Source organism: Ceratosolen solmsi, unplaced genomic scaffold, assembly GCF_000503995.2.
Source record: "Ceratosolen solmsi marchali unplaced genomic scaffold, CerSol_1.0 scaffold6, whole genome shotgun sequence".
NCBI lineage: Eukaryota > Metazoa > Arthropoda > Insecta > Hymenoptera > Agaonidae > Ceratosolen > Ceratosolen solmsi.
This window is the reverse complement of record NW_011948414.1, coordinates 10,052,656-10,065,978: the sequence shown is the minus strand read 5'-3', so window position 1 is coordinate 10,065,978 and position 13,323 is coordinate 10,052,656. Positions and strand designations below refer to the sequence as shown.

At 28.4% G+C, this 13,323-nt stretch overlaps 2 protein-coding genes across 4 annotated transcripts in view; one reads left to right on the top strand and one right to left on the bottom strand.

The window, feature by feature from the left end:
- Pex1 (peroxisomal biogenesis factor 1) overlaps positions 1 to 4,319 on the bottom strand; it is a 14,225-nt gene extending 9,906 nt beyond the window's left edge. The window contains exons 1-3 of the mRNA XM_011507430.1: positions 3,994 to 4,319; positions 3,087 to 3,359; positions 1,051 to 1,269 (exon numbers count right to left, since the gene is read on the bottom strand). Coding sequence (XP_011505732.1) covers positions 1,051 to 1,269; positions 3,087 to 3,179 — 312 coding nt within the window. The 5' untranslated portion in view covers positions 3,180 to 3,359; positions 3,994 to 4,319. The remainder of the gene's footprint in view (positions 1 to 1,050; positions 1,270 to 3,086; positions 3,360 to 3,993) is intronic.
- Positions 4,320 to 5,619: 1,300 nt separating this feature from the next.
- Positions 5,620 to 11,609, top strand: CycB3 (cyclin B3). Of its 3 annotated transcripts, XM_011506926.1 has the most exons (8): positions 5,620 to 5,834; positions 7,812 to 8,072; positions 8,226 to 8,570; positions 9,232 to 9,675; positions 10,092 to 10,247; positions 10,366 to 10,646; positions 11,089 to 11,158; positions 11,230 to 11,609. In XM_011506926.1, exons 2-7 carry the CDS (start codon positions 7,848 to 7,850, stop codon positions 11,138 to 11,140), a joined length of 1,503 nt encoding a protein of 500 aa, XP_011505228.1. In that variant the 5' UTR covers positions 5,620 to 5,834; positions 7,812 to 7,847; the 3' UTR covers positions 11,141 to 11,158; positions 11,230 to 11,609. The 3 variants fall into 3 exon arrangements, with proteins under 3 accessions (XP_011505228.1, XP_011505226.1, XP_011505227.1); XM_011506924.1 differs by having other exon boundaries at positions 11,089 to 11,609; XM_011506925.1 differs by lacking the exon at positions 5,620 to 5,834 and adding an exon at positions 6,338 to 6,395 and having other exon boundaries at positions 11,089 to 11,609.
- The last annotated feature ends 1,714 nt before the right edge of the window (positions 11,610 to 13,323 follow it).

Genomic DNA, 13,323 nt, shown 5'->3' with positions numbered 1-13,323 from the left:
TTAAAAAAAAAAAAAAAAAAAAAAAAAAAAGCAACGAACATAAAAAATAAACAAACAAAAAGCTTCAGAATAATAGAAAAATAAACATTTAGTCGAATTACTAGTATATAGATATTAACAAAAAAATATAAGACATGAATTCAGAGAAAAAGACGGGAAGGAAGTTAAAAATGCGTTTAGCGAATTCGTACGAGAGTATGCGTACATGATGATTGTAAAGTGTACGTTGAGAAGTGCGAAACGCTAGTGCGATGAACGTAAAAAGAAAAGAAAAAATTATGTATGTAAGAAGGCAGAATAAAGAAGTAGAAAATCTAAAACACTAAGTACAAAAAATATAATGAAAAATGAAACCATAATAAAAAATAAAAAGTACGATTAACAATTTAAAAATAGATAATAAGAAATATAGATAATAAAATATAATATATAATATAAAATATATAATATAATAAAAAATAGATAATAAGTTAAAAAGAAATAGTAGTTTGCAATTACAAAACTCGCAGATTAAGGAAAAAAGAATTATATTTAAACAATTATTAGTTATTTACAAAATACAAAAAATGACTTAAATAATTCTATAAATGTTTTATTTATTTGTCAATATTATCATGTAAATAGCTTATAGAAAAATATAAAAGTCAATAGAATCTGAAAGAGAAAGATGTATTTCATATATATTAATAAGAATATTCAACTTACACAAATAAACAAAAATAATTGTTGCTTAAATTAAAAATTATTTAATCTGTTATGTCAATTATACGATAAAAATAGTGCAGAAATTTAAATATTTCATTATAATATACTTTATGCTTCGGAATTATAAAAATATCTATCGATCTACTCATTTTAATAGAAAAAATAAACTATTTAAAATTAAACCATTGTAATGAAACGATAAATATTATCTCGTGATAGCTTTCTTTTATTACTAAGAAAATACAACAACGCAGAAGTATTTTATGTATCTTAAATTTAGGGAAATAAGATAGCATAAAAATAATAACAAAACTATAAGGCTCGAAGGCGGAAAAATATACTCACCACTATTTCTTGGTCGTGCAAGGTTTTAGGAGAGACGCTGACGCTCGTTAAGGATGGCGCATCTTCGAAGCAAGACACAAAGACCTCATCGCCCTCGTTAATGTTTAAAGTCCTTGCAAATGTTGCGCTGAGGCAGACATTATTTCTATCGGGACTTGGCCCCATGTACCTAGATAAGTAATAATAGTCTTCCTTGTGTCTCACTTTCGCGACATTCAACTGGAATAGAACGAAGAAAATGGATGGGGGAAAATATTGTATCAGAATATCGTTAATTTAATACAGTTTTTGTTTAGTATTTTTCTAGTCCTTATCTTAATTTTCATTATTTGTACTCCCCCCCCCCACCCTCTCCCTCTCTCCCTCACTCACTCAACTCACTCACTCATTATCTCTTTAAAACTTAATTTGTTGATTACCTGAAAATACAAAGTCTTATAAACAATACACTAATAAGCAAAATTCTCAATGCGAACGTAACAACATGGAACACATATTCATATCTTAATATAATCATGAATATTCTAATTTATTAATTGAAATTTTATAGTATCTTTAAAGCTTAAACTTTCAAGCACTTACAATTTGAAAACAGAGATAATAATAGTATATATATATATATAATCTAAAATAAAATTCGTCCAGTACTAATGAAACAATTAGTAAATATTTCAATAATCATTCGATATAATTCGATAAATTCATAAATACTATAAAAACTTGACTTTCAGGATCGTACACTGAATTTTTTTTACTACCATATGTAAAAGTACGTAATGAACGTTTTTAGCAAAAACTATGTATAATTTGAATTAGCTGATCAGGATAGCATGCATTTTAAAAAACCAGACTAAAAATTTAAAGAATTTCAATATTTCCTGTAAATTTGAATAAAACCAATAAACTACGTAATTTATTAATTATTGTTAAAAAAAAATTAATAAATAATGTAACAAACAATGTGGTTTTATTAATAATTATGCATTATATATATATATATATATATATATAAATACTCAAGTGTTTAAGTACCATCGCCATTCCATTACACATTCGTAATATGCAGCCAATAAGTTGGGAGTACGCGTTACGATTTCGAATATAAACTTCCAAATCAATAAGCTATAATGGTAAAATGACAATTTTAAAAAGAGGATGATTTGTGTGTCTTTTATCACGAGGTGAATTCTCAATGCACCCGGGAACGTATCAAAGTATAAATGTTGTCACGCATAAATCGAAGTTTTGATCCATATTAACGCACTCGGTAAATAGCGATTTTGTACGATAACATCGGTAATATATTTTCGAAAGTTAGTGGGGATTAGATTTTGGTTATACGGGATATTAAATCTAGTAAAAACCGTATATAATTTAACGCACGACATTGCAACATTTTAGCGCCGGAGTGTATTCGATAGACTGGACACTGCTATATCGAGCATAAATTTTCCGTATTATTTTTCATTGAAATCCATATAAAGTTCGATAAGCCTACAAAGCTCAGAAAAAGCAAATTATATGTTTTTCTTTTTTCTTTTTTTTTCCACACATTCCAAATGGAAAATTAATTGTACGATATACACGTGTGCCGAAAATTGTTTAAAATGCTCACAACCTTTAATCTACGATCCATGCATTACAGATAATTTAATATTTTATTTTAAGACCAACTTCTTATTGAAATTATTTCAAATTTATCATTACATTCATTGATTTTGCGGATTGAAAATAATTGTTTATCTTACTATCATTAATCTTCAAATTATTTGAAGCAGTCGGCAACGTAGAATATGACAGATAAAATGGATACCACTTATATGTAAGAATGGTATCGCAGTTCGCGACTTTATCCATTGGAATTATTCGTATTTTCATTATATAATCACGGATTGCCTTGTTTTTTAATTAATAATACGTAAGGCAGGGCATTCGAAAGTTTCGCATTAGTTGTGTATGCGATACAGAATAAATTGTTTAAACACTAATCTAACCGAAAGCAATAAGTATAATAAAACGGTCTTACTCGTACTTACCTGTGTCTTGATTTTGTAATAACAATACTCCGGCAAATACAAATAACACGTATTAACGGCAATGTATTTCACAATGAATCGTTGGTTATGCATTATATTTTAATGACAAATCGAAATGAGCTTTAAAATCGAGTTTTATCCTACCAATTAATTTACTTTTATAATCAATTAATAGTCACTGAATCCATTGATTCAAAGCTCAAAATTTACCGATATTATCTGCTCCGTGGTGTCGAAATATTTTATATTATTGTAGCGGCCCTTGGCTTATCACTGCAATATACAAGATAACGACCGTTTTACATTAGCACATAAATTGTACTTGATAATTTTATGTTTAAATGTAAGGTGAAATTTGTTCGGCCGATGTGCCATTCGTCGCGATACGGAGGTAACAATTTAACAAAAAAAAAAAAAAAAAAATAATAATAATAATAATAATAATAATAATAATAATAAAAATAATAATAAACAACAACAAAACAATTTATGTGCAACAATTGCGAAAACAAAAGAAAACAAACAAAAAGAAAAGAAAATGGAAAAGTTAAGCGGTAAATGATATGTAATTAAGTGAAGGATATCATAAAGTCGTGATGACAAAGGAAAAGGGGAAAGCGTCGGTTAACATGGTTTAATGAAGAAAAAAAACCTTGAGTCACTTTTAATCAAGATAAAGGTGTTTGACATTAGGCACCCCTGTACGCACACAAATTTATTAGAGCGCCCGAGACTCTTATTATACATACACGGTCGCGCGCGCGCGCACCCGTAGTGTATATACGTACGTGTATGCATGCTCGACTGTGCCTGCGTACTTTAGTAAATATGCAGTGATTCGCGAGCAAAACACCGGGGACTGTCGGAGCAAAGTCATCATCCGTGGTGGTGGTGGCTAGCAACTTACAAGTTATGACCTGCTGCACGAACGACGGTCGCACTCTAGGAAGACGCTAATGGCAGTGTGTGCGGTGTTTGCCGAGGCGACGGGCTCGGTCGGAGACACCGATTATTTCTTATAACGTTAATAATGGTTGAAAAGGCCTCCGAGAAACAAAAGAACGGCTGCAACGCAACTACCGTACACCAGTCTCCACCACTTGCAAGGACTTTCCACATTCGCTTTTCACGTGTGCTCTGGCGTCGGCTCGAGGCTCCAGCGGCTTTTCGTCATAAGTGGACGGCAATACGAAAAGTGACTGTCAACGATACATTACTTGGTCCATAAGCCGACTAGAAAGATGACGATGATTATAAATTGTATTTATTGCTCATTATGGAGTCCATTGCAAGCAAACAAAGTATATGAAGTTCCTTTCCTCGAAATTTAATGCAAATATCCGCACTTTTATATTTAACAAGAGCGCTAAAATAATATGCATTTTAAATGCTGTCACATCCACTAGATTACGTGCATCATAATTTTTATCAATGTTTTAATTTAAATCATATATAATTATATGGGTGTGTGCGTAAGTGAGTGCGCGCGCGCCCCTGTTGCGTATACGAATATGCATACGCATGCATGCATACATGCGTGCACACATATATATATATATATATATATATATATATATATATATATATATAACCGTATAAACACATATGTATGTTTATATAATTGAAATTATCTCTATCAACCGAATGCATCGATTATTTTAAAAATAATTATCCCTCATCCATTGTATCGAACGATCAAATACTTATAAAATCATCCTATTAAAAACTCGTTTCCGAGAACTACGAACTTATTTTTTTTTCTATTAATTAAAAAGGCCCGGTAAATAAATGCCTGTTTTTTATTTGTTTGATGATAATAATAAGTCATCGCTATGGTATTATCATTAATAATGAATAATAATATATACAACGAAAAGCGGTGTGAATGCAATATGCATTTTGAATACAAATTTGCATCGTAAAAGTATAAACATACTGCCACGTACAATCTCCCTAACCATTTAAAATTTGTTCATCAAAAATGTAAACACAATACACACATCGCTCGATTAACTGTTACATTCTTTCATACATTACATAATTAGCTTTGATTATTGATTATTTGTACATTCGGTCACACGCATATAAAAATTTGCCGGTGCAGACGCAAATGCGACGCGTAATAATAACAAATAAAAAAGGACATTTAGTTCGATGCTTTAACCAAGGCAGTTGTTTCCCATGATGCTGAAACATTCAATAAATATTGAAATGAATGGGAATCCTATTGCATGCTCACATACGATACGACATAAGCCTGTCCCGTTAAATGATGGAATGAAAAAAATTCTTCGAAATCCGCATCGTAACGAAGACGATTGTTCAATCTGTCGACGAGGCTGGTAACAGCGATTGCTGTAAGACTCCGAGAGTCCGTTACGTGACGAGCATCCCGTCATTAGCCGACGGCATGCTGCGGTTATTTCCTATTTGGATTCGATTGGTCGGTGGTTCCGGTCATGGGCCAATCCCTCTTCAGTCCAACGGTTTCCGACGTTAGTTTGAACGAGCGTCAATTTCAGTCGCACGCAACGCATACGCACGAATGGCCGTATTGATGAGACGATGTACGAGATGAAAATTTAACGGCTAAACGCATCAGCCTGAGGCAGTCGGAGGGGCTACCAAAACGTACCGTATTACTTAGCCAGTCGTCGCTCGCCTTGTAAATAAATGACGACGTTCTTCCACTAAGATCCTAGAAACGATTTACGATAGCCGAAAGAAAAAAAGGACAAGCAAAAGCAGGTATGTATCTGTGCGCCGTCCGACCGTTACGAAACATGCGTTATCCGCGTATGCGAGAGCAGTGATTGTTTTGGATCGTTTCATCATGGCTTCGCAGTTTTAACGTATAAGTTCGAAAGTTCATTGGATTTTTACCGACGAGAATTGTTGCGGCTGTGCTGCTAATGATTGTGCGAACCGTTGGGGAAAGCGCAAACAGTGGAAAAGCGAGTTTTCTTCCCGCCCGTTTCCCCGTCATGCTGGCCTGCTCTAACGGAATTACGCGCATAACAACTCGATGAATTTTCGTTATATCTTTAGATTTCTGACTGAAGTTACCCATGATTTTAGTTGGATATCGTCGGGGGAGTTCGAGTCTATTGAAAGACAACAGAATTTAGAAATTGCTTCAAGTTTTCGAACTGAGTTTGGACGATCGATTTTGGATAGTGACAACGGTTACGGCTTACCGCGAGACTTCTTACCTCAAACGGTCTTGGAAACATATTTCTTTCAAGATCGATTGCTTCATATGTACTACGGCTACTTAGATCTTTAATACATATCACTTTATTTAATAAGGTTATTACCTATTTTACATATATATATATATATATATATTTATTAATAATGTTTTATAATTGCGGTTGATTGACCATGAGATATATAAGTATAAAATTTAAGTTTTATTTATTTTTTTTTTTTTAATTTCATAATTAATTAATTTAACGAATTTATTAATAAACTGAGATAATGTACAATAATTAACCTAAAAATTAGATTATTAAAAATAATTAGTTATATTTCTTTGAATAATAAATTAAAGATTAATATATTCTTTTAATGAATATTCAATTTATATATATATATATATATATATATATATAAATAAAAAAATTAATAATTTTTTGCAATTATTCTCTACCTTATCTAATGGCATTCGTAGAAATAAATATTTTAACAATTTATTATTGTCTTCTAAAATTATGGTACCTGATAAGATTTTTGTATTAGCTAATTTAAAATTCAGATATAACAATGAAATATATCTGGTAATATTTATTTTAATGTTGATTTTCTTTTATTATTAAATATGAATAATTCAGTATCTCATGCTTCTATATCTTTATAAAGTTAAAGTTTTCATACGTATTCAAATTCAAATTTTTACAGATGTTTGTTAGAAACATCTGTTAACATACCATGCACTAAATATTCTTAAATATCTTTTTATTTTAATAATATTTATTTAGTTTGATCATCTTTAAAATTATTAAGATGTTCAACGTATAATCAATTACATGAAGATTAATAATTCTTTGCTAAAATTAATCAAAGCGTATAATATATAAATGCTTATGTATATATGTAACATATTACAACAAAACAAAAAAAAAAAAAAACGAAAAAAAACTTGTTATTTTAAATATAAATATATTTTAATTTAAAATAGTATATTTAACAAAATCATGATTACTTATTTTATTATATTCGATAGGAAATCAACATTAGATCAATATTTAAATAAATGCCAACAATCCTTGGCACGATCTTAACTAAAAAATAAATTTTTTTATAATTCTTTCCAGATATTTTTTAAGATTTCTTTATAATACAATGTCTTGAAATTTAAGCATTGATTAATTTAAACAAGAGCAATATCTTAATTTTATTAAATATACATTAATTTTGGTAAATATTATAAAATATTTATAACAGTATTAATATCTTTAGCATTACCTAATTTAATTTTGAATATTTGTTTTATTCGCCAAATTTAACAATAAAATATAATTTTCTCATCACAGCAGTGTTAATTTTCTTAAATTGTAATCTAGTATTTTTATTAAAGAACTTATTATATTATTAAGAAGTTAATTCTTTTTAAACTAAATTTTTTATCGTTTCTTTTAACTTATTTTTACTTTATTATTATTTTTTTTTTTATATATATATATATTTTATATATTTATTTTATATTTATTTTTTACTTTATAGAACTTATTTAGAAGACAAGAGACTTTTGTCTTCAAAATGGCACCTTCGAAAGTATTAAGTACACAGACTAAGGCAACTACTAGTGGAGTAGTCACGCGACGGGGGTCGGCAATACGCCAACAAAATACAATTATTCCTAATACACATACAGAAAAACAACAACCAATTCTGTTTAAAGATACAAGAATTAAACGTAAAGCTGAAGCCTCACCAATGAAAGACAAAATGACAAAGCGGTCTGCGCTTGGTAACATCACAAATGTACGTTCCTTAATTAAAATTACTTACTGATACATTTATATAATAAATAAAATTCTTTACTGTGAAGTATCTTATTTTATATAGTTTCATTGTATAAATTTATAAACTAGTTAATTTGCAATTTCTGTTAAAAATTTTATATATTCCATTTAGGCTATTGGAAAAACTATAGGTGTTCAATTACACGAAACTAAAAAAATTACAAAAAAAATTTCTATTAGCCAATCTGTTAAAACTAGCAGTACTCAAACAGCAAGCACATTAAGGCCGTTGGATAAAATATTGGGCAAACATGATAATGCTCATGTCAAATCTAAACAAGTAGCGCGTGTCAAACCACCAGTGAAAAAAGGAGATGACAAAACAGAAACTTCCGCTAAAGTAATCAATACAAGACGGAGTGTGGATCTAGAGAAATCTGACGAAAGTTCTTTATACGTTAGTGCCTTGGAAACTCTTCCAGAAGAAAATGTAAAACGATTATCTAGGACTCAAAAAGTAAGTTTTATCGAAAATATAGTTTTTAAATAATAATGGAACAATAGTTGTGAGATAAAATTAGTTGATTTGAAAAAGAAATGTTTAAAAGTTTTATTTGAAATTGACATAAAATTACAAATTCATAGCATTTCATTGAGTTCCTAAAACTTATAGAATAGAAATTTTAAATGTTATATTAAAATTAAGCTTGCATTGATTCATATCAAAGTGCTTAAATAATAAGTATTAAATTTGAATCAAACTAGTGTCATTCTTATAGAAATTTATTTTGAAATTCTGATGATAAATGTATGAAATCTGTGCCCTATAAACTTCCTCAATGTAGTAAGATTTCCTAATTATTTATTATTAATATATATATATAAACTTAAATGTATATTCATTTTTTGTTTGTTATAAATTTTTTATTGATATTATGAAGATCACATTTACTTTAGAAAATAACTTGAAACAAGATGAAATGGGGTCAATCTTGTCTTTAATAAATTAATAATTCAATAAATAAGGAAGAATATAGAAAAAAATATATTAAACTTTAATGCAATTGAAGCACCTCAATTAAAAATATACATAAAGGGTTTTTATTACTTAAAATTATAATATAATTATAAACTTAAGTAGATATTTGCATATAATATATAATTTCTGTGATTCCTAGGATACAGATAAGAAAACATTAACACTGGAAAGTAAAGCGCCATCCACAGCGCTTGTTGAAAAGTCGGAAGTAATTCCAGTGCGTCGCAATGTGGCCCCGAAAGCGGTCCTTCCGGACGGTGTGCAATGGGACTTCGACGCGGAAAACTGGCAGGACCCATATCAGGTGCCGCAGTATGCGATGGATATATTTGAGTACCTGAAGGGACGTGAGCATCTCTTCCCAATCGGTGATTATATGGAGCGACAAGTGTGTCTGTCACGCTGGATGCGCTCTCTTCTCGTCGACTGGATGGTTGCGGTACAAGAATCCTTTGAACTCAACCACGAGACCCTGTATTTGGCGGTGAAACTGGTGGACCTTTATTTAACCAAGGTCACAGTGGGAAAAGAAACGCTACAACTCCTTGGGGCTGCAAGTCTTTATATAGCTAGTAAATTTGATGTGAGTATAACAAGTTGGTTAATTTATTTTAAAATATATTCGAATGAGTATTATTTATTCTGTTACTATTTAACATTCTTAGGTAGTTTCGATTCAAGATAATAAAATTTAAATTTCAATAAGAATTTATTGTTAATTATTGATTGTTCTATTAATAGCCATAGGTTTTAAAGGCCTCAATTTAATTAACTTTAACTATAAATGTTAATTTTTCTCAATATTATTACTTAGATTATAATATGACAAATAAATAAAAAATTACGATGTTTTTACATGTTAAGTTTTTAAATAAAATAATTTTAAAAATAATTCAGTGAATGCATTACATATATTCGTTACTGTATAATTAACATTTCTTAATAATAAACATTAATTTTTGTTGTCATTATTATATTTTATGTATTTCATGTTTATAGGAGAGAATTCCTCCAATGATAGAAGATTTTTTGTACATATGTGATGGTGCTTACTCGCATCGAGAATTGACTCGAATGGAAATGAATGTTCTCAAAATTATGGATTTCAATCTTGGAATACCTTTATCTTATCGATTTTTACGACGTTATGCTAGGGTTTGTATTTCGGAGCTGGAATAAAATAATTAAATAAAATCGTTAAAATTTTAATTCGTTAAAATTAATAAACGTAGGTAAGTTGTTTTATATTGACTAATTTAATGTAAAATTCTAGTGCGCCAAGGTTTCGATGCCGACGTTAACATTGGCACGTTATATTTTGGAGTTTTCACTAACTGATTATGCGACGATATCATATAGCGATAGTAAAATGGCAGCGGCGGCTCTATTCCTTGCGTTACAAATGAAGGATCTTGGAAGTTGGACGACAACATTAGAATATTACACGGGCTATAAGTTGTCACATTTCTCTGATATTGTCCTAGTTTTGAATGAAGGCCTGCATAAAAAACATAAAGAAGCTATATCAACTGTTCGAAATAAGTATAGTCACAAGTAAGTATGAAACATTGTTTAGTGTACTCCATTAGTACCAATATTTTTAATTTTTTGACATTTATGTTGATTTGTAATGCTGTTTTAACATACTAAGAATAAGTTTCTAATAAAATCAATATTAAATTATTAAAATTAAAGAATACTCAATACATAATCAGACTTTGTATATAAGAATATAAAAATATTCTTAAAAATAATATAATTATTTTATATTTTTATTAGTGTTAATTTAATAAATCAAGTAGTTGAAATAAATAATAATAAAGTTTTTCCTTTATATAAAATACAATTATTTTACTAATAAGTAATAAAATAAATAAAATTATTTATTATAAGCTTTCGTAATGCAACTTTTTACATGAATTTTTCAATTAATTATAAATATTTGGTACGGCATCACGTATATAATAAATATTATCAAGGATCATTTTTATTTTAGAATATTCTTTGAAGTAGCTAAAGTGCCATTAAAAGACGTTCTAGATTTGTAATTAATTCTAGCATAAACCGTAAGTATTAGAGTCTGAAAAATCAAAGCCAGGCGCATAAATTGATGCGCCGATTACGGGGTTCTTTTCAGAACCAAAATCTTGACTGCGAGACATCTTGAGTCCGAAATGAGGGAGAAAGAGGCAAAAGCGAGACAATCTTGAACATCGAATCGCGCGCTTCGATGTTCTTGCAAAGCTTGTGTGATAACGGTTGACAATGAACCAAGGACTCAATTAGTTTAAATCATAATAGTAATGAAATACAACCATATTGAAAATGGGTCAAGATGGATGGAGTTTATACAAGTTTTATTCATTTTACTACATGCATTGAGCTGTATTGTACGCCGCTCAATATTCTTAAGCTATTTAGATTTTATATTTGTTAATAAGTCTACTATAGCGTTATACTTTTCTACATATCTATTAAATTTTGACGGATTTATAAAAATCATTTTTTAATTTTTTGTTTTAGTTTTTTTTTTTTTTTTTTTTTTTTTTTTTTTTTTTTTTTTTTTTTTGTTTTTATATATATAATAAAAAAAACGCTCAATGGTATCCGTCGAATATCCTCTGACCATTTTCGATTTCTTATATGTAAATGCATTGTATTATGAGAATGTAAAAAAGCTTTGTATAATACACAGTGATTTTACAAAAAACGATAAAACTAAAGATTGACTTAGAAAAAAATAATTAAGACCTGCGTTCTTTCAAGCGGATTCTGTCATAGACTAAAAATGTGGCGCATTGTTATGCATTTTTGGTGCACTTTACACAGACTGATAACGATGATATAAATTTATGTCTTTTAATTATATATTCATTCATTTTCTAAATAATATTATGCAGTCGATGCTAAAGGTGAGTTCTTCTTTTTCGTAATGAAAATTCATCTGATTAATCGTCGAAAGCCAGTAGTTATATCTTGACTGTCGTGAAATCGATTAAAAGATTCTTTAGATTAAAAAATAATTTTAGCTTTATTCGTCGTTATTTTTTTTTTTTTATTTTTTAATCTATTATTATGCATTGAGGGTTATGTGACAATTGTATCGCTAAATTTTCTTCTGGAGAGCAAGCAATATCATTTTATGTGATACGCTAATTGTGACTTTTTTGATTTTTTTTTCGCTAATTTAGTGAAGTGTTGTTCTAATTTCAAATTATAAAAAGTAAGTGTGAGTACTTCCTCGAATTTTCATAGCCCAAACAGTGCTTTTATTCTAAATTTTTTTTAGAATACCATAACATGTTTTAAAAATTTTAATTAATTTCGAAATAAATTTTGATATTATATTTCGATGGATGAACGAGTTCTCTGTTGATGTTGTTTAAATGAAACAAATCATGTGTAAATAACAATAAAGCTACCACATTTTTATTACTAAATGTTTCACGATGTACATAATGTTATAATATATTTTTTTTACCAGCAGCGAATGTACTATTATTGAGTATTTTATAGGGCAATAAGTGTGTATGTGGACAATTATAAATGTGACTTAATTTAAATAATAAATTTGTCATTTGTAATTTTACTTCTACTTATTCTTCATTTCTTTCTTCTATTGATTTATTAATGAAAATGCAATATATATAAATATTTCATATTTTATTTATTTAGATTTTATTTTTAACATTATAAAAATGACAATGTTAAAAAATAAATAACATATTTACATATTACATATTTACATCAACATTTTTTAAATATAAAAATTCTCTTGCAAGCCAGGTACTATGTATTTGAACTAGGAAGTTATTGAAAAAGTACATGTAGTTTAAATAATAAATGAATAAAGTTCTTATCTAAAATACATACTAAATATCACATTGATTTAATTATATTAATTTATAATATATTGACCTTAAATAAATTGGTCAGTTAACATGTATCTTATTATTTACATAAACTAGAACAATATACAATATTATATAATACAATTTAAATTTGTGTGCTGATATGTATGTAAATAAAAATAATTGAAATTATAAAATTTATAAATTTGTTCAACGAATGGCACAAAAGAAACGGATATTATATTAGTAATTGTAAAATTTATATTTCAGAATTCCTGCTAAAAAGTACCTAATTATATAATTATTTTAAGTTTTTTCTTTAATGACAATAAAAAGTGTATTCTACAATTTATTGAAGTAAATCATTATATAAAACAAAT